The sequence below is a fragment of the Sander vitreus genome, chromosome 9 (assembly GCF_031162955.1).
Source record: "Sander vitreus isolate 19-12246 chromosome 9, sanVit1, whole genome shotgun sequence".
NCBI classification, from domain to species: Eukaryota; Metazoa; Chordata; class Actinopteri; order Perciformes; family Percidae; genus Sander; species Sander vitreus.
This window is the reverse complement of record NC_135863.1, coordinates 16657336-16677514: the sequence shown is the minus strand read 5'-3', so window position 1 is coordinate 16677514 and position 20179 is coordinate 16657336. Positions and strand designations below refer to the sequence as shown.

The window sequence follows — 20179 nt, the reverse complement described above, 5'->3', positions numbered from 1 at the left end:
TAATGTTTGGATTTGGTCCATACAGGTAAAAGATGAAAGTCTCAAATACAGTTAACTGAGGACTAACTGAAAGCAGATAATAGCCTCATGACTTTACAGACAGCTGTGAGCTTTTACAAAGCTACAGTAAATCAGCTTGAAGTGCACTAAAGCATCTCAGAAGAGGAGCTCATTACAGCGTACCTGTAAGCATTCATAGTCTGCTTCAGCTGGTCGTAGAATACAAACTCTGGATCCCTGAGGACAAGCAGAGTTCAAAGCTGTCACTTGGACATCATGACAAAACATGAACGTACAATACACATGATATCTGTTGTTTATGGAAACATACAGCAAGTACTTATCGCCGTTGGAAATTTTGAGACAATACATTTTGGGCATTGAAGCATCCACCCTTTTCTTTACCTTTTGTCAGCTTTGACGTAGTGTCTCTTGACATCCTTGAGGTAGTGTCCGAGGTGATACTCCAGAGTGGACACCACGCTGCTGTCTTTGTCCACCAGCTGAGCGGCTCTGGGCTGCGCTGTGAGCCAGTCCACCACTGCTGATAGCTGCTCGTCCTGCACCTGCTGACGCGACAAGACAAAAACTGCATTACACAGGTGTACAGTTTAAGCTACACACAAAATAACCACCAGAGTCTGTGATGGACAGGACAGGATATAGTTAAAAATAAGTATTACATAAAGCAATACCAGTTTTTTGGAGTAATATAAATGTTTTGCTTTCAGATTTAAAAAAAAAAAAAAAAGGTACTAATAGCAATTTCACAAAATACAATTCTAAATAGTGTCAACACAAATTCTGCCCTGATAAAAACACTACACAATAAGGGACAATTGTTGCTACTGCCGTTTCTTTTAGAGATCTGTTCCCTCAGTTTAGTGACTTACCATCTGTTCAGTGAAGATCTGCAGATCTCCAGGAGCCCCCTGTGCAGCACAGTACACAAACAACAAACATGTCACATCACAGGCAGAAAGCAGACACAGTATAAAACATTTTCTCCATCTGTCCGTTTACCTTTTCAGTGAGGTTGTAAATGACCCTTGCCAGTGCCTCTGCTACCAGCTTGGTGTTCCTGCTGAGTTTCTTCACATCGACATGAGGCCTGTAAACAGGAACACAAGTGTACAGACAGTTAGAAATGGTAAAAAACGCCAAAACGTAAGGAGAGAAACCAGAAACCCTCTGCAGCAAGGGAGAGAGGAGAAACCAATTACAGAGCATCCATTTTCACACAGGTGGGCTGGAATGCAGAACGTTTGAGAAATATCAAATCAACTGTGAGGTCAAGTGGGAAATTGTAACACAGAACCGATAAATGGTTTACTAACAGAGAGAGACGGGGACGTGGATGGTTACAGAGGCAGTATGAGATAAAGGAGGAGTGAAGAGTGGAAATGAGAGGACAAAAGGTGTTTCTGCCACACTCAGACAGCATCAAATCTAAGACCTCACACGCTCATTCCACATGTGGCGGGAGTGCATAAATACAGTCGTGAATGATGTAGAATATGCAGTGGTCGTGCCCTCACGACACTCTTTTCATGGAAGGTGTATAAAGGGACTTGATAGCAGAGGTGCAAAGGAATGGGTCTATAACAACACCTGTGACATGAATAAAAACGACTGGCAGCTAGAATGGAATCTCTTTGCTCTCTGTGATTCAGAGACTTGCAGTAATGAACCCACCCAGCAGGGGGCTCTCCCGCTCCATGGCGAGAGGAGGGGGACACTGACCGCACGTCCATGATGCTGGAGCGCTGAGCCAGGCGGTGGGAGGGCAGATGGGACAACGTGAAGGCCGGCAGTCGGCGGATCCCGAAGCGCTCGTGCTCCCAGGCCAGCATGTCGTCGGCCAGGTTGATTTTCTTGTGGACCATAGAGAACTTGACTTCTGGGAACTGACTCGCAGCCACCTGAGGGGAAATGAGAAATATAATCCTAAATCATAGCCTATAATCTATGTGCTGTGGGTTTAACAAGAAAAGTAGAGCAAAACTGATTAAAACTGCTTGTATCAGGAAAAACTAGGTGTAGGCTCCAGGGCATCGGTAAAAGCAGATTTTTGTTTTTTACTTTTTATCAACTAACAATTACAACTCTGTACACATCAGTTGGTATTGATTAAGAAAACACTTTAAGTTAGAGCACACAAGTTCATTTAGGGTGAAGCAGCTCATGTGCTCTGGTTTAGGCCTGCACGATTTGGGGAAAAATATGAATCACGATTTTTTATCTTATAACTGATATCATGATTCTCTGCCATGATTTTTTTCTCACGAAGTGTAATGTTTATTGCAATCATGAACCATGACAAAACAAAACAAATTGGCAGTACCAAACATAGATTTTTGTTTGCACGTTGCGCATGTAAACATAGAGGCTTCAATGAATAAAGAAAATAAAGTACATACTGGCCATTTAAGTACAGTAGGCTACCAAAAATAGTGACATAACGCATTGAACTAAATATGGCCCTGATACAGGCTCTATCTGAACTCCTTGAACATGTCTTTACGTAATTAAAACATGTCAATTTCAATGTCAAATGCTTTCAATAAATTAATTGAAGGAGAAAAAAATTTGAAAAAAAAGAAGAAAGAAATCTAAGTCATTTAAAAATTAAATGGTGAACAGGGGTGAATCAAGATTGCGATTTTATAACAATTTATCATGCAGGCCTACTCTAGTTCACCACCTAAAAATGATGTGACTCAAGAAAGAAGTAAAACTGCTGTTGTGTTACAGAAATATCTACAGTGTTAAAGGGGGATAGTGCTGAGTTTGCATGGCCATTTACATTTCTATATAGGTTAAGAGATTATTTATACAGACCTATATATCTGCTACTAAATAAGAGCACGTTTTAACATGTTTTTGTCCAATGTTGTAGTGAGAGTCATTTAAGTGACTCAATGATCAGACTGAGGTGTATCGAGCCTTGAGGTTCTTACCATCTCTAGTTCTTTAAGTAAAGAATACTGAGGAGTTCCTCCAGCCAACGTTTGGTGCCCTGGTAGTTGAACTTCCCCCCACCAGACACAAAGAACAGCAGGTTGTACCTGAACACATTTCACAAAATCACAAATTAGTCAAATCTACAACGACAATCCCCTGACGGGAACCTAATAGAGGAGGATGTGTGATGATACGATGTATAGACAGAGAGAGACTAGAGATAACATTAGGGAATATCTGTTGTAAATAAATCACAAGGCATACCTTAAAATGACAGACACATCAAGGGAGTGGTGCTGACTTTGAACCTACACAGACGACTTTGTCTTCTACAGAGCATTTTACAGTAAAGTCCATTAATCCTTTACTAACCACTCTCTGGAAGAAGTGGATCCTTCCTCTCAGCTATTGTTAAGTACATTTAGACACAAGAATGAGCCTGTACCATATTATTGACCGCTTTAAGTGTAACACAGTCCGATGTGATTCTTACTGCCAGCAGAGTGTACCACCCAACACCTTGTGAGAATGCTGTTCATTGACTTTAGTTCAGCATTCAACACCATCATCCCCTCCAAACTGATCACCAAACTCAGTAAACTGGGCATCAATACCTCCCTCTGTAACTGGATTCTGGACTTCCTAACCAACATACGTATGTTGTGGAGACCACAACCCACATCAAGGTGCAGACCGCAAGGGGTACCTTTGAGGTTGAGGCTGGCGTGGTAGAAAAGTTCCAGTGCCACTGTTGATAGGGTGGGACTGCCCTATATTTTGGCATTTGTGGGACCACAGGACCGGGGGCCCCAGAAGAAGTAGTACGAGGAAGAAACCTCTGAGAAATCGAAAAGCAAAGTTGGTACATGCCTGTGCAGCACCCTTGGGGCCCTCCTTTTCATCTGAAGAGGAAACCGCTGAAGAAGCTCGGGTCCCTGCAGAGGCCCTGGGGAAGGAGGACCCGGGGCTGGACGAGACCTCATCAGATTAAGTTTTTTCTGAGTTTCCCCTTGCTGAAGGTTTAAAAGGGGCTGGAAAAGTGCAGTTTGGGACCGCCCAGTTGGAGGACGCCAACTTGGAACATGCCAGACAAAACCTAGTGGACGTTGAGGGGAAACGTGGTTATAGGGTGGTTAAGCGGGATGAACTCGTTGTTGATCAGCTGCTAGTCCCAAAATGCTATGTTCCCAAAGTTTTGTACCTTGCCCACTCACATCTTTTGGGAGCTCATTAGGGGCTTTCAGACCGGAAGGGTTTTTGCAGTTCTTAGAACTAAACGTTCCTAGAACACTTTTTTCGTCGTGTTCCGAAATTTGGGGATTTTTAAGTTCCTCTGGCCTCAGTAGCATACTTTTTTAGCAACTACTTCAGAGCAGGGTCTTTTCCCTTTTCTCTTTTCCTAGGTGTACTTGATTGGTCGAACTTATAAGTCACGCCCACTGCCAACTCGGAACTTGCAGACAGAGCAACAACCAACAACGGGACATTTTTAACAATTTTCACCATCTTATTCATCATTAAATTCACTTCTGACAACGTTTTAGGTGAAAAGAAGAAGAGAAATTAACTATTTAGATTTTGAATATAGGCAGTCGTGGACGCTCTCAGCCCCTGCCTTGAGCTGGAGGAGGGCGTGTGTAGCAAACCAGGGGAAACAGGCCAGCCAATCCGGCACAGGGGGTGGGTCCATATGCTCAGATTGGGGGAGGTGATAGAGGGAGTCTATCTGCCTGTGCAAGTGCTGCAGCCACTTGGCACATGGCACTGGTCACACCTGCAGCCCATCAGGTAATCAGGGGAAGACATTAAGAGAGCCAGTCCAAGGCCACATGGGGGAGAGTGAGGAACACAGGACCAGAGAAGCAATAGTGCAGGAGTTTGTTGTTCAGTAAGGAGATTGCCTGGAAGAAGGACTGATCTCTTGCCCTACTTTAAACCTCCACAGGACAACACTGCCTGAAGACTGACAGACCCTGGATGGGAAGAATCCTGAGTTAAAGTTTGTCCCGCTACCCTTTTCCTGACTAAGTTATTAAAGAACACTTTATGTTAAAGCTAACTGTCTCTGAGACTCCTATTTTCATTGTGAATCTGGCTCTCAAGTCCCCTGTGTTGCTACATACTGTCTACACTGCACTATAGTTCTTGTCCTGTCTATACTTGAATATCGCATTGCACTTTTCTGCTCTTTTTGCACTTCTGGTCAGACGCAAACTGCATTTCATTGTCTTTGTACTTGTACTCTGCACAATGACAATGAAGTTGAATCTAATAAATAAAAATGAAAAGAAACTGACTATAGTGTTTCACACAGACGGGTATGTAAATATGAACATTTGGAGCATAATTGAATTCTGCGCCACCTTGTCTGCTGTACTTGTGATAAAGGAAATTAGTCATTTCAGTAAGTGACATAAAACTTGCACATGAAACAGAAGGTACTATATTTTCTTTCACTGTATTGACTCCATGTTTTTGTGTTTTGAGTCTCTCTCTCTCTCTCTCTTCCCCCCCTCTTTAGGACAGCAGTCCCCCTGAGACGTTGATCAACCTCATAGTGCTAACTCAGCACATGGGCAAAGCTCCCAAGGTGAGACTTTGGACCCAATGCCAACCCAACTCTTCAACAGCCTTCACTTTAGCAGTTTCCTTTAGACAAACTTCCTCTTCAGTCAAAGAGGACTTGAAATCTCTTTGTCCAATAACACTCTATGCTAAAAGTGAACAATGCTCTTCTCAGCAAATTTGTGTTTGCTTTGATTCAAGCCGGCAAAAGAATTCAACCAAGCAATCTTTTGATTGCGTTTGTCCTCTATCATGAAAAGTGTTATCTAAGAATTTCCATTGGTTTAGTGCTGTATGAGTAGTACACCCTGGAACTCAACATCAAGTTAATAAGATACTCTATCTATCTCAAGAATGCTGTGCATTGACGTTAAGCCATCATTAAAAGGTGTCCAACTGTGATAACCACTAATTAGCACATCTCATTCAAGGTTAACCGGAATCATGTAGACGACACATCTAATCCTCAAGTGTGGTAGTAGAGAGTAACTTTTGAATTGACTTTTTTTAGGCTATATGGCTTCCTGACTAATGATAAATGTTCACATATTGTTGTCTTGATCAATCTCTTGAGTTTTAATGTCTTTTTTTTTTTTTGGCTTTAACTTTCCAACTTTTGCGACATCTGTTTACGTCTGCCCTCAGGTAACCAATCGGTACCTCTCTCAGCTGAAAGATGCGCACAGAGCCCACCCATTTCTCAGAGACTACTTAGCCAAGGTAACTTGATTGTGTCTATATTTGTTATTCAATGCATTTTATTCTGAGGGAGGCCTCTGACCTTTGGCCAGGGCTATTTAGGTTCACAAGTTCCACTCAGTTGTTGACAAGCCTTCATAACCTTTACTCTGTTCTTATTGAATTACCTGGTTCAGTTGTTTTAAATGTTGGGCAGCAGGTGTCCTTGGAGCAAAGTCAATGCGTGCATTAAATTCTGAATCTTTAGCTTTGTCACACAGTGTATTTTTAATTACACAGGAGTGCAGATGTACATAAACATACTAAAACTGGATTCCATTACCAAAACAAACCATGTGATGCACAGCTGGTCAGATGTTTTCTTGGTGTTTAACTGGTTTCTCTGTTCTTTGTTTCCCTGCAGGAGAATGAGTTTGACAGACTAGTGATGCAGTATGCATAGCTACTGTTTCTGGTCAGACCAGGTAGGCCCTGCTATCATTTAAAAATGCGAAGAATGGGCCCATGTCTTAAATTGGAAAACAAAGAATTAAGCTACTGAAGAGGGTAAGCTGGTTAGATAAGCTTGTTTTAGCGTTTTTAGGTGAGCTAGCAAGCTGATTCACGGATTAGAAACACAGTCTGGACAGTATTGCTCCCTGCACCCCCTCTGCCCTTCAATTGGAGTATTTTTTATTTTATTTTTCTCCAGTTTCCACGTTTTTGTTCTTGCGCCACACCACAATGAGCGGTCATACTGGTGACGCCGGACCCGTGGAAGTGGAGCCCATGCCGGGATACTTGGACCTCATCACCAGAGCCTCCACCGTAATGCTGGGCGCATGGAGAGACTGTAGTCATTGCGGTTTGGAGCTCTCGAAACGGACTCTCCTGGATAATGCAAACATTACCTTGACCGAGATCACCCTGTTCTTCTTTTGTGCATTTTTGTGGACGCAGGTCAGGCGGGGACTGACAGAATGTCTGTTTCAGGTGGGTGACACACTATCACAACACATACTGATCCGATCCTCCCATCTCCCCAAGGTTAATTTACTGACACCCTTAATTAAAGGGTTTAGTAGCTTATATTCCTCTAATTAGAGCCACAGCACTGCAGAAGTGTGTCTTCCATCTCTCAGGCGTTGTGACTGAAGGCACGTGCTCTGGGCAGACTGAATGTGAGGCAGCAGTTGAGAGTGAGTAGGCTATAACACATGTTAACAAATTAGATCCAGTTGTAGGCATAAGATAAAGAAGCAAGTCAGGAGGAACAGAATGTGTGCATGTTAGACAGTTATCACCCTTATCTATACTTTTGAGCTGAACAGCTGTAACAAATACGACGTTTTAGAAAATATTGGCACATATTATATTTTATTCCTTCTGGTAATCTATAATAAACAATACAGTACTTTTCCATTTTATACATTTGTAACAGTCAGTATAATCCTCAAGCTTTTAGATTTCTTAATAGTGTTTTTATGTACTTTTTGGAACATGGCAGCAAGGTCATTAATTGCAATTATGTCACATTCCAAGTGATATAGACTTCTTACTATATCTTTCCCTTCCCCTCTGTCTTATTCTCTCTCTATTTCACACACAAACTATGCTGAAATTAGGGGTGGGGAATGTGGATAAAATGAAGTTTTTGTAATTAATAATACATTTTCTAGAAAATGTATTAAACGGTTAAGAATATAATAACCTAAAAGCAAGATGTGTATTTTGGCTAAACCAGTACCTAACTGTTCAAAGTGTTTCTTCACATTGATACAAAAATCACATACAAATTAAACTGCCATCACTCATCGTCGTGCTCATTGATTGTCAACATTGCCCACAATGGCCAAATACACCAAGAGATGTTCCATAAAGAAATGGCTAATCTCGGTTTAAATAGATGACAAGATAACATCTACATTATATTAATATGCCACTCAGAAGCCAGATGCTTAAGCTGTGCTCTGACAGACTGGCCCTATGCCTGGGTCTTCTATATTCCCTCCCCCAGTCCCGAGTACCTCCACCCTGTTGGTGCTGCCAGGGAGGGGCCCTTCTTGACAGATAGCCAGGATGTGGCTTATTATGCTATGATTGTGGGTGGGGGTGGAGAGTCTACACGTAGATGGGGTGTGTGTGTGTATACCTGTACCTTGGTTATTTAGTGCATGTGTAACACCACCTTTGCAGAGCTTACATTAGGAATGAAGAGGATGGGTTCAGTGTAAGGTCAGTCGTGCTGAGCTAATGCAATATGAATATTGCTGTTATACATCACAAAAGCTGGGGTGGGTTGTCAGAAGCATACAACTACATTATTTGAGGTTGTATGTGAGCTCAGCTAATTGCACTGATTTGAACTATACAGGATGTTTTCTCACTTATTTAGTTGGATGTTAAGTAAACACATTTATTACCATGTCAGTAATGCCAAAGAATTTCTAATATGGGAAGAGGTTCCACTCCCTCGTTACTTCCGGCTTCTGAACTGGTTGCAGTTCCACCAGAGTTCCATATAGGGGGCGCTCACAGGCCAGTGCAGAATGAATGGGACTCTATGCAGCTATACCCCTCAAAATCCAGGATTTCTCAGGATATAATTTTTTGTCTAGTAATTTGAATGTTGCATTCGAAAGGGGAGGCTATGAAAATACACACTGCTGGGTGTTAGATTTTTTTTAAAGTCGCTTTTTTGTTCTAAAAAGCCTTTTAAAATGTAAAATGTAAATGTCATACACATACGGCCAGAGATACTGCTTTATGGCAAGCTCTTTTTTCTCTCGAGGCATCGACAACACAGCTGACAAGTTAGCCTCTCTCTGTTAATACACGTGCTAGAAAGAGGTTTGCTAATGTTTTAAAGACCACGCCAAAATATTCACTCTGACATTCTGGCTCTGCTTCGGATGCCGTCAAGCAGGATCTCCTCGTAATCAGTCCTTCACTGACCAATCAGCATTCATTAGCAGAATGCTAGCATGTTATGGGCAACAATGACTCAACCTGTAACAAATCGAAAGGGCATAAGTACTCGTTCATTCAACTTTTGACCTATAATCCATGTTGAACTTGCAAAAACTACAATCAAATCTGAGATTTCTCAATGACAATCAGGCGAAAAGAGACAAATTTAGCTGTCTAGCTCCATAGAGTCCCATTCATTTAGCACTGGACCGCGATCACCCCCAGTGGAACTCTGGTGGAACTGCAACTAAAGTAGGTACAATGGGGCTGAATAGGGAGTAGAACGGCTTTCCATAGACGGGCTTTGGTAATTCTTAAATGGTGGTTTTTAAAGTGAAGTACACAATAGCAGCTATGGGCTCTAATGCGTGCACAATAAGCAGAATAGATGACAGCACAGACAATCCTGAGCACACATACTTAATTAGGTTCAGAGCTCATGAAACCTTATGGACATTTCCACATCAGTGGACAAAGCACTGTGTAATCTAATGTGAGGTCGAGGTCAGATGGATCAACTTCTGTACTACTGTGTGTACACACACACACACACACACACACTTGTGATAACCAACAGGGATCTCTCAATACAATACTATTTGATTTGTAATTCAGTATCATAATTTGTGATTTCTGATTACTTTTTACTTTCTTGTGGAATTGTTGATTGATATTGTCAGTTGTACATTTATTTTCTTTCTAATTACTTTTTTTTGTGTATTGTTTTTTTAATGAATAGGATGGACCTCACAGGCAGGTTTTCAGATTCTAATAGCTAGTTTCGTATTTATTTAGCTCCATATGGTGTCAAGCAATATGTGTCTTTTGTGTTGGTTAAATCACAAAAATGTGACTTTGTCATGACAAGGTTAAAAAAACAACTCTTGAAACTCTGAATTGAGTGAAATCATAATGCACAAAACCCCCCCCAAACAAGATAAGTCATTAAATTGATTTTCCGATCTCTAACCGTTAACATTGCTGTCTGTCTATGAATGTGTGTGTATGTTTTAAGATGGCGTCTGTGGGTGGATGATTATGATGAGCTCATGAACCATCGGCCTGTTGATGCATACAGATAAACCACTAAACTAGAGGATGTTGACTTGAGTTAATCTTTCCTGCAAAAAACTTTGAACTTTGTGCACCATAGCACGGTATTTCACGTGATGCATGTGTAGTAGTTCAACTGTTTACACTACCCTCTTAATGTCTTCATTCTAGCTTCCTTTTAGACCCATTTGTTTTCTGCAGCCAGTTTATTTGTTCAGAAAAATGAGCCTAAGGTTGTTGCAATCCCTCTAAAAACATCTGTGTGCCAACCGGTCAAAATATTTAATTTATCAGCCTTTACATCATGGAACAACAAACGGTTCTTTGCAATAAAACAAACGAAGACAAATGATTTCAGCTCAGAAGACACTCGTGCATTAAAAGACTTTAAAGCACTCATGTGGTGAATTATTTGCTTCACCACACATTGAATTAAGAGCCATTGTATTGAATTTTACAATTCTGTAAAAGAACACCATCTAAATTAATCAGTTGTGTCTAAAGGACCTCCCAGCAGCTCACCCAGCTGCATGCTTAAAGAAGCAGCTAAATTAATTCTGAGTGTGACTTCCTCACACCACCTCTCCTCTGTCTGACTGTAGTTCTTCTTTCTGCTCTGTCCCTGCAGCCGCTAGCACAGTGGTGCAGGCTGTTGCCCAAAGATGCTGCCAAGATGCCAGAGAGCGCGTGGAAGCTGGTCTTCTACACCATGTCCTGGTCATACAGCACCTACCTGCTCTTCTTCACCTCCTACTCCTTTTTCCATGACCCGCCCTCTGTCTTCTACAGTAAGATGCACAACAGTGTGAACACGTAACGTCATGTACAGGTCATTTATTTAGCAGTTTTTGCACTAGTCCTCTTAGTGATCTGTTAATTGAATGACTCTACTCCTGATCACATTAAAAGAAAAGAGTCTTTAATGGTTTAAATAATGTGTCAGTATTCAATATGTTGAATTGAAATTAGATTACTGAATTTACTGCTTTTAACTCCTTTTCAGGTTTTTAAGCCAGTACATACTAGATCAAAATTGACCTCAGAAAAACCATGTTTAATAGTACTGTAGCTGAGCCATTATCTCATTGGAAGTTGCTTTGGGTAAAAGTGTCAGCTAAATGACATGTAATGTCATTTAGACTCTGTGGGGGTTAAATGTCACTTTGAGTATTCAAATAGAGGTATTTTAGCAGTGCATAGTGGATATTCATGCATATTCTGAGCCTTGAATTGAATCACTTATTATCCAATCATCAGTGATTTGGTGTTATTCATTAAAACAAATCCAAACTTCTTTTTATAGTAACCAAAAGGACAGAAATGATATACCAACAATCCTAAATAGAGCAACGTTTTATGATAGAATACATTTCTATCAAGTTTTGCTGCAACACTTATCTCCATAATAGCACCTAATGGATGACTATCACTGCTAATGTAGGATAGATTTGTAAAGTGGATTCCACTTAAAATCCAGCAATGTCTTTTATAGTCTCTCTGCCTCCTCCATCAGACACGGAAGTGTCAGGGCTTCATCTTCAATAGCTGTATCACCTCTAATTCAATCAGGAGATACTTCGTTGCATATATGCAAATTATTTGTAAGCTACATATGCAAAATATGAAATGTACAAAATCTTTGGAGATTAGACTCCATCGTATCAAATCTATTTTAAAGGGGTATAGAAACCCAGACATATACCCTGATGGAGTCTAGACACTGGTGGTGGTGGTGAAGGAGCACGAAGACCGATTCGAAGGCGTCGATGGGAGGGGTTAGCTGGACGAAGACCCAGGGTACCGTGGGTGAAGATGACTGGAGGTGAGGGGAGGAGGAGGGTTGCACTGTTTGCCTTAAATGACAACACACAACCGTAGAGGAGAGAACAGATTTAAAGCAGGGATGTCATGCTGTGATTGGCTTGTGAAATACATGGCCGATTCTGATTTGGTTTAACTGAAAAGTGAATGCTTAGAATCAGTTTAGGAGATTTGTGATAACGTTATTGAAGTCTCCCTGAAATAATTTACGCTGAGATTCATTAGCTGCCAGCCGGAGATGTAATGACGGAAGATCCAATCAAACATTACACACGGCCCGAACATAACCCCATCCCACCAGAGACATACCTTACTCAAACATAGGAGGAGAAAGTTTCCGTTACTTTAGAAACCCTCTTTAATTCCCCCAAGGTTAAACCTGATCCCTCCAGCCTCCTCCACATCTGGTATCCTTCCCGGAAGTCACTGCATATACAGTGGGGCAAAAAAGTATTTAGTCAGCCACTAATTGTGCAAGTTCTCCCACTTAAAAAGATGAGAGGCCTGTAATTTTCATCATAGGTACACTTCAACTATGTGAGACAAAATGAGAAAAAATCCAGAAAATCACATTGTAGGATTTTTTATGAATTTATTTGCAAATTCCTTGGGAAAATAAGTATTTGGTCACCTACAAACAAGCAAGATTTCTGGCTCTCACAGACCTGTAACTTCTTTAAGAGGCTCCTCTGTCCTCCACTCGTTACCTGTATTAATGGCACCTGTTTGAACTTGTTATCAGTATAAAAGACACCTGTCCACAACCTCAAACAGTCACACTCCAAACTCCACTATGGCCAAGACCAAAGAGCTGTCTACAAAATTGTAGACCTGCACCAGGCTGGGAAGACTGAATCTGCAATAGGTAAGCAGCTTGGTGTGAAGAAATCAACTGTGGGGGAAATTATAAGAAAATGGAAGACATACAAGACCACTAATAATCTCCCTCGATCCGGGGCTCCACGCAAGATCTCACCCCGTGGGGTCAAAATGATCACAAGAACAGTGAGCAAAAATCCCAGAAGCACACAGGGGGACCTAGTGAATGACCTGCAGAGAGCTGGGACCAAAGTAACAAAGGCTACCATCAGTAACACAAATCCTGCAGTGCCAGATGTGTCCCCCTGCTTAAGCTAGTACATGTCCAGGCCCGTCTGGAGTTTGCTAGAGAGCATTTGGATGATCCAGAAGAGGATAGGAAGACTGTCAGATGAAACCAAAATAGAACTTTTTTGGTAAAAACTCAACTCGTCGTGTTTGGAGGGGAAAGAATGCCGAGTTGCATCCAAAGAACACCATACCTGCTGTGAAGCATGGGGGTGGAAACATCATGCTTTAGGGCTGTTTTTCTGCAAAGGGACCAGGACGACTGATCCGTATAAAGGAAAGAATGAATGGGGCCATGTATTGTGAGATTTTGAGTGAAAACCTTCCATCAGCAAGGGCATTGAAGATGAAATGTGGATGGGTCTTTCAGCATGATGATGATCCCAAACACACCGCCCGGGCAACGAAGGAGTGGCTTCGTAAGAAGCATTTCAAGGTCCTGGAGTAGCCTAGCCAGTCTCCAGATCTCAACCCCATAGAAAATCTTTGGAGGGAGATGAAAGTCCGTGTTGCCCAGCGACAGCCCCAAAACATCACTGCTCTAGAGGAGATCTGCATGGAGGAATGGGCCAAAATACCAGCAACAGTGTGTGAAAACCTTGTGAAGACTTACAGAAAACGTTTGACCTCTGTCATTGCCAACAAAGGGTATATAACAAAGTATTGAGATGAACTTTTGTTATTGACCAAATACTTATTTTCCACCATAATTTGCAAATAAATTCATTAAAAATCCTACAATGTGATTTTCTGGATTTTTTTTTTTCTCCTCATTTTGTCACTCATAGTTGAAGTGTACCTATGATGAAAATTACAGGCCTCTCTCCTTTTTAAGTGGGAGAACTTGCACAATTGGTGGCTGACTAAATACTTTTTGCCCCACTATAGCTCAGTATCTGGACATATTGGGAATACAAATGGGTGTACAGTGTATGTGTGTATAAAACAATGATCCTGCTGTATCTACATTTATCATCTACACAAGATTAATTTTCTTTTACTTTTCTGTGGGTTAACTCATCATTAAAACACAGAATACTGAAATAGAATAATTAGCACATTTAACATTTAATGATTTTGTTTATTGGATCAGTGTAATGCAAATTAATTCACATTAATGATTATATGATTAACCATTTAAATATTTACATTTCTTCAGCCTCCACAGTCATCTGTAATCTAAAATGTGTTAGAAATTAATTTAATCCACAATGTTTGAGTTTTGTGAGACAGTCTTGTTGTCTACACACTTGCTAAAAGACAAGTGCCTCCTCCACATTTGCTTGCAGTAGTGACTCTGCAGTAAATACTTCTGTTGGCATCAACTGTTTTCAACTGTGATAGATGTGATACAATCACTACCTTCCGTTTTACTGTGTGCCAAAAATCACTCGACTAGGAACAACAAGAAAACGGATAAAAAGGATGCAATCACAATACATACGAGAAAGCTCACAGAGTGCACACCTCTCTGCCAAAGGCTGCATAACGCGCTACATGAATTTTAATACAAAATGTTTAATTTCAAATCTGCATCTGAATTAGGTTGGTTTTAAAGTAAAAGCTGACATCCTTAATGTGCTCTGTGTGTCTCAGCCTGTGATCTTTTCCTCCAGACTGGAAGAGTGGTATGTCGGTGCCTACAGACATCGCCATAGCCTACCTGATCCAGGGTAGCTTCTACGGCCACTCCATCTATGCTACGGTCTACATGGACGCGTGGAGGAAGGACTCGGCTGTCATGGTGGTGCACCACATCCTCGCGCTGGCACTCATTAGTTTTTCCTACGCCTTTAGGTACCTTTGTTAAGTCTTAAAAGATCTATTGTTGACCCTTTTAGTTTTTCTATGAGCATAAAGTGTCCTACAGTACCATTCAGTTTGTTATATTATCACATCATCAGCATAGATTCATGTCATATGTGTGAATTAAACTTTGGTCATTGTAGTCCATTAATACGCTTTCAGCTCCCAAATGGCAGGAAAAATAGATCAAATATAGATTAAAAAAAAAAATTGACTTGGTTGGTTTATTGTAAATGTTTCTGGTTGGACCATCCAAACATTTGCATTGGCAGATGCCTGCTTGTAATGGACTTGTATTAGAAATAAGCTGAAATATATACACATACTGTACCGTGTGTTCCCTGGCCCTCAGATTCCACAACGGTGGGATTCTGGTGGTGTTCCTCCACGACATCAATGACATCCAGCTGGAGTTCACCAAGCTCAACATCTACCTGAAGTCTAGAGGAGAAGGCTATCACCTGCTCAACGATGTGCTGTCCAACATGGGCGCCGTCAGCTTTAGCATCACCTGGTGAGGTTCAACACACACACACACACACACACTCGATCTGCAGATGAATAGACATTCATTTCTATTGTTCTCTCAGGTTCTGGTTCCGTCTCTACTGGTTCCCTCTCAAAGTGCTGTACGCCACATGTGTGTCCAGCCTCCAGTCTGTCCCCAACATCCCCTTCTACTTCTTCTTCAGCACTCTTCTCCTGGCACTGCTGCTCATGAACATCTACTGGTTCTTGGTGAGGAGGACACACAGGTGTCTTAATTCAAACCCAAAAAGCATTTATGGTCAATGTTTGTTTTTGTCTTAAACTGCCACGATGACACAATCTGACCTCTGTTGTGTATCCTGTTTCTCCCCTGTTCTGGGTGTAGTTCATTGTTGTTTTCGTAGTGAAGGTGCTAAAAGTGAAGGAGGTGAATGATGTCAGGGAGTACAAGGAAGGCAACAACGCGGAAGCTGGCCAGCTCGGGGAACCTCAGGCAGAAAACCACGATGATGATGCTGGACATCACAACTTTGCCCAGGGGTGAGCTAACACCAACAGACTGCGTGTCGTTTGAGACCTCAGTGCAGGGTGGAATAATACCACCAGCCAACTGCTGGCAGGTTTTCACTGTAAATGTTGAGTTTGAAACCAAACCAGCAGTAGCTACGTGCTATTTGAAGAATGTCCACATCAATAAGTCATTAGTTGTAAGACCGGTCATTATGGAGATATGAACTACAGAAAACAGTAGGATGGTTGCAGTGTAGTTTTACACCAGTGTAGGTGGTTCTAATTAGGGTTTCCGTGGGGTAAAATTTTAGGCCTTTTAAAAAGTCCTAAATTCTATTATTCTAGTATTGTCTAGGTCTTAAATAATTCTAAACAGGGCTTCATTTCCCTACGTCCATTTCCATTGAAATGTTTTTTTTTTTATTCCATGGTGTAGTAGTTTTCTTTTGATAGTCCACATATAATTCGCTGTATATGTACAGATTATTGTTACTCTGTAACTTGTATTCAATTTGAATGATTTTGTTTACTTTGCAAGTACTTTTGTGACTCTGCATTTCGTTGTACTTTAATGTTGTGATATAGGTCTTAAATTTCATTCATAAAGGTCATAAAAAGTCTTAAATTTGACTTGTTGAAAACTGCAGAAACCCTGTCTAATGCCAATGGCTGACCTAATGCCACAAGACAGAACTTTACCGAAATAAATATTTCATGAATACATTTCAAATTTTATTTTATATGCACACATAGCCAGGTGTATTGTAATATTCTTAATAAACAAGAGACTACAGCCATGCCAGCAGCTCTGTGAGACTATACACTGGCACAATGGTGCTTTGAGCTAAATGCTAATGCCAGGTTGCAAACATGCTCACAATGACAATGCTAACATGCTGATGTTTAGCAGGAATAATATTTACCTTGTTCACCATCTTAGTTTAGTGTGTTAACATGCTAACATTTGCTTATTAGCACTGACTGAACAAAACACAGCTGATAACGGAAATAAATATTAGCTGTTATTGTGGCTGGTATAAATGTGGTCTAACAAGATAATTCAACATGCCAGCGTAGGCTCTAAAAAATAATAAACACAGGCCTTACACCAATTTACTTACGAAGAGAGATGGTTTCTACCAAAGCCCGTCTACGGAAAGCCGTTCCACTCCCTATTCTGCCCCATTGTACCGAATTTGGTTGCAGTTCCACCAGAGTTCCACTGGGGGTGATCGCGGTCCAGTGCTAAATGAATGGGACTCTATGGAGCTAGACAGCTAAATTTGTCTCTTTTCGCCTGATTGTCGTTGAGAAATCTCAGATTTGATTGTAGTTTCTGCAAGTTCAACATGGATTATAGGTCAAAAGTTGAATGAACGAGTACTTATGCCCTTTCGATTTGTTACAGGTTGAGTCGTTGTTGCCCATAACACGCTAGCATTCTGCTAATGAATTGAAACTGATTGGTCAGTGAAGGACTGATTACGAGGAGATCCCGCTTGACGGCATCCGAAGCAGAGCCAGAATGTCAGAGTGAATATTTCGGCGTGGTCTTTAAAACATTAGCAAACCTCTTTCTAGCACGTGTATTAACAGAGAGAGGCTAACTTGTCAGCTGTGTTGTCGATGCTTCGAGAGAACAAAGGAAGCGACTCAGAGCTTGCTGTAAAGCAGAATCTCTGGCCGTATATGTGTATGAGGTCATTGACATTTTAAAAGGCTTTTTAGAACAAAAACGACTTTAAAAAAAATCTAACACCCAGCAGTGTGTATTTTCTTAGCCTCCCCTTTCGAATGCAACATTCAAATTACTAGACAAAAAATTATATCCTGAGAAATCCTGGATTTTGAGGGGTATAGCTGCATAGAGTCCCATTCATTTTGCACTGGCCTGTGAGCGCCCCCTATATGGAACTCTGGTGGAACTGCAACCAGTTCAGAAGCCGGAAGTAACGAGGGAGTGGAACCTCTTCCCTTATTCTTTGTTTCTACATAATATGACAACATGACAGTTTTGTTTCTGTTGTCAACCAAATTCTGTTATATAAAAACCATGATTCCACATAAAAAGCAGCTTTTATTGGGAATTATGGCATTCATTTAAGAATTGGCTGTCAATGTCACTGCCATGAGTTTGATACCCCTTAATCATTCCATCTGTATTACCACTGCTTACAGACTATACATTTATGTTGTAAAATGGTACACACAGCACTTTTCAAAGTCAGTTTTGTAGCCAAACAAGTGTCCTTTCTATACCCATCTTAGCAGTTATTGTAATAATTACTATGCCTCTATAAAATGTTTAAGTAGATTGTCTAGAATGATATAGGGATTTTTATGAGATTTACATAGTTTAATGTATGTGTTATGTAATGGGGTTCTATTGTGGAAACAAAAGTACTCAGCACTTTGCAAAATTGAGCTTAAAACAAGAAAATGCTAACTTGACTAAAATAAAGTTTGCCTTTTTTATCTGAACTTATAGATTCATCTCTTATCTAAGGAGTTGCCTTAGTGTTGTCATGTGCACCTCTATCATCTACTGCTGATTATCATGGTAGCCTTTGACCACTGAAACTCTGAAAACTGTGAAACTGGCGACTTCGCTATCACTTTTCTATTAGTTTGGAATACTGAGAGAAAAAAAACTGACACTGTCTCTAAACTGTTGTGTTGTGGTACAATCCAAAGATTTGATAACTCAAACAGACACTTGCTCCTGAAGTTCAGGTGTAGATGCAGAGAGAGGTCTCCCACTGAGCTTGTTTAACTAGCGGCCCTCACAGGTAGATGGGATCAAAGAGCCTGAGACCGTATGGAGATGTGATTATGTGGCACTCATCTGCCTGGCCTTGACCACTGCTGATATCCTCTCTGCCTGCTAATGCCTCACATCTGCTGATCGCCTCTTCTGACAAGCTTATTCTCTCCTTCCCTGGCCTGTCCTTTGCTCTCATTACACTGACTCTCTCTGTTGTAGAAAGCACCTGCAGAATGGGATCAACAAAAAGAAGCATCTATAACAGGCTCTCCGTCGCCACCACCTGGCACTAGGCTACAACTACAAGCAAGACAAGATGCCCTCCTTGGACGGCTCACGCTCAAAAAGCATGGCTGAAGAGGGTCACAAAAGGAAAAAGAAGGAAAATAGCAAGTTTTTTACTTTTAAATTTTTTTTTTTTTAATTTGTTTTACATTTCATCGCTGTCGTTTTGTTTTTATTAGAGCACTTATTGTTATTTCAGGTGACTTATTGTCTTATTGTTGCTAACTTCACATTTGATAGATTCAGTAAAAAGAAAAAAAACAATTTGAATAAGAGTTGGGCTGTGATTGTTAGGTACAGTCGGACAGGGTGTCAAAATTATCACTGTCACACTGAACAGCGCCACAGCACCCAGACTGCAGTCTGTAGACATTTAGACCGACAGTAACCATTAGCAACCTGGTAAACAAGCAGCTAATTCTAATAGGGGTGAGCTGTGTTTGTCAGTCAGTGAAATAATGAATTAATTTCCTCCTTTAACCTCCGTCCAACTTCTCTGACGTCAGACATGAAGAGAAAAGGCTAAAACAATCATGATTCAAATGGGAAACATTGTGGTGTTCTCAGTATCATTTTTCACGGCTGCAGTGATGCAGGAGAGCCGTTTCACCACATGTATTGATTTTCATATCACTGCACAAGTCAGTGGTGGCGACCGCACAGCTTCTGGCGTCCATTAGTTTGAATTGAAAAGCCGTGTGTGTGTGCGCAGTTGTGTTCAAAATAATAGCAGTCCAACATCACTAACCTCATAAATCAAATTTTTTTTTTTGGTAGAAGTGATATTTCTACATGGCAAATAATTTACTAGTAAGTGTTGTAGAGTCATAGAAAACCAATAGACCAAACAGTCATGACATGCATGCTACTCATTCTGTGTAATTGAAAGGGGCATGTTCAAAATAATAGCAGTGTTGTGTTCAATTAGTGAGGTGATTGATTCAGTGAAGAAACAGGTGTCAGTTATGGCCCATATCATATCTGGTTATAGTGCATTTCACACTGGAATACTCAGCAAAATGGGTCGTTCCAGACATTGCTCTGAGGAACAGCGGACTTTGATTAAAAAGTTGATTGGAGAGGGGAAATCATATAAAGAAGTGCAGAAAAGTATAGGCTGCTCAGCCAAAATGATTTCAAATGTCTTGAAATGGCATCCAAAGCCTG

General features: G+C 40.9%; 2 protein-coding genes across 5 annotated transcripts; one reads left to right on the top strand and one right to left on the bottom strand.

Moving 5' to 3' along the window:
- Window positions 1–1917, bottom strand: LOC144522902 (BOS complex subunit ncln-like). Of its 3 annotated transcripts, none has more exons than XM_078258149.1 (5): window positions 1744–1917; window positions 1024–1111; window positions 894–932; window positions 406–569; window positions 1–237 (listed from the first exon to the last, which is right to left on the bottom strand). In XM_078258149.1, exons 1-5 carry the CDS (start codon window positions 1884–1886, stop codon window positions 147–149), a joined length of 525 nt encoding a protein of 174 aa, XP_078114275.1. In that variant the 5' UTR covers window positions 1887–1917; the 3' UTR covers window positions 1–146. The 3 variants fall into 3 exon arrangements, with proteins under 3 accessions (XP_078114275.1, XP_078114273.1, XP_078114274.1); XM_078258147.1 differs by having other exon boundaries at window positions 21–237; window positions 1696–1917; XM_078258148.1 differs by having other exon boundaries at window positions 33–237; window positions 406–566; window positions 1696–1917.
- Window positions 1918–6900: 4983 nt separating this feature from the next.
- Window positions 6901–19062, top strand: LOC144522900 (ceramide synthase 1-like). 2 transcript variants are annotated; one of them, XM_078258145.1, is made up of 7 exons: window positions 6901–7200; window positions 10859–11018; window positions 14775–14955; window positions 15317–15478; window positions 15555–15702; window positions 15839–15993; window positions 18947–19049. In XM_078258145.1, the coding sequence occupies exons 1-7, from the start codon at window positions 6952–6954 to the stop codon at window positions 18987–18989; spliced, it is 1098 nt and encodes a 365-aa protein (XP_078114271.1). In that variant the 5' UTR covers window positions 6901–6951; the 3' UTR covers window positions 18990–19049. The 2 variants fall into 2 exon arrangements, with proteins under 2 accessions (XP_078114271.1, XP_078114272.1); XM_078258146.1 differs by lacking the exon at window positions 6901–7200 and adding an exon at window positions 8352–8442 and having other exon boundaries at window positions 18947–19062.
- The last annotated feature ends 1117 nt before the right edge of the window (window positions 19063–20179 follow it).

Coding starts and splice junctions, on each gene's coding strand:
- LOC144522902 (XM_078258147.1), bottom strand. CDS start 1,886: ATGGTCCACAAGAAAATCAACCTGGCCGACGACATGCTGGCCTGGGAG. Junction 1,112..1,695: donor GCGGGAGAGCCCCCTGCTGG/GTGGGTTCATTA, acceptor TCCTGTTTACAG/GCCTCATGTCGATGTGAAGA. Junction 570..893: donor AGATCTTCACTGAACAGATG/GTAAGTCACTAA, acceptor TTGTCGCGTCAG/CAGGTGCAGGACGAGCAGCT.
- LOC144522900 (XM_078258145.1), top strand. CDS start 6,952: ATGAGCGGTCATACTGGTGACGCCGGACCCGTGGAAGTGGAGCCCATG. Junction 7,201..10,858: donor TGACAGAATGTCTGTTTCAG/GTGGGTGACACA, acceptor CTGTCCCTGCAG/CCGCTAGCACAGTGGTGCAG. Junction 15,479..15,554: donor GTCAGCTTTAGCATCACCTG/GTGAGGTTCAAC, acceptor TTGTTCTCTCAG/GTTCTGGTTCCGTCTCTACT.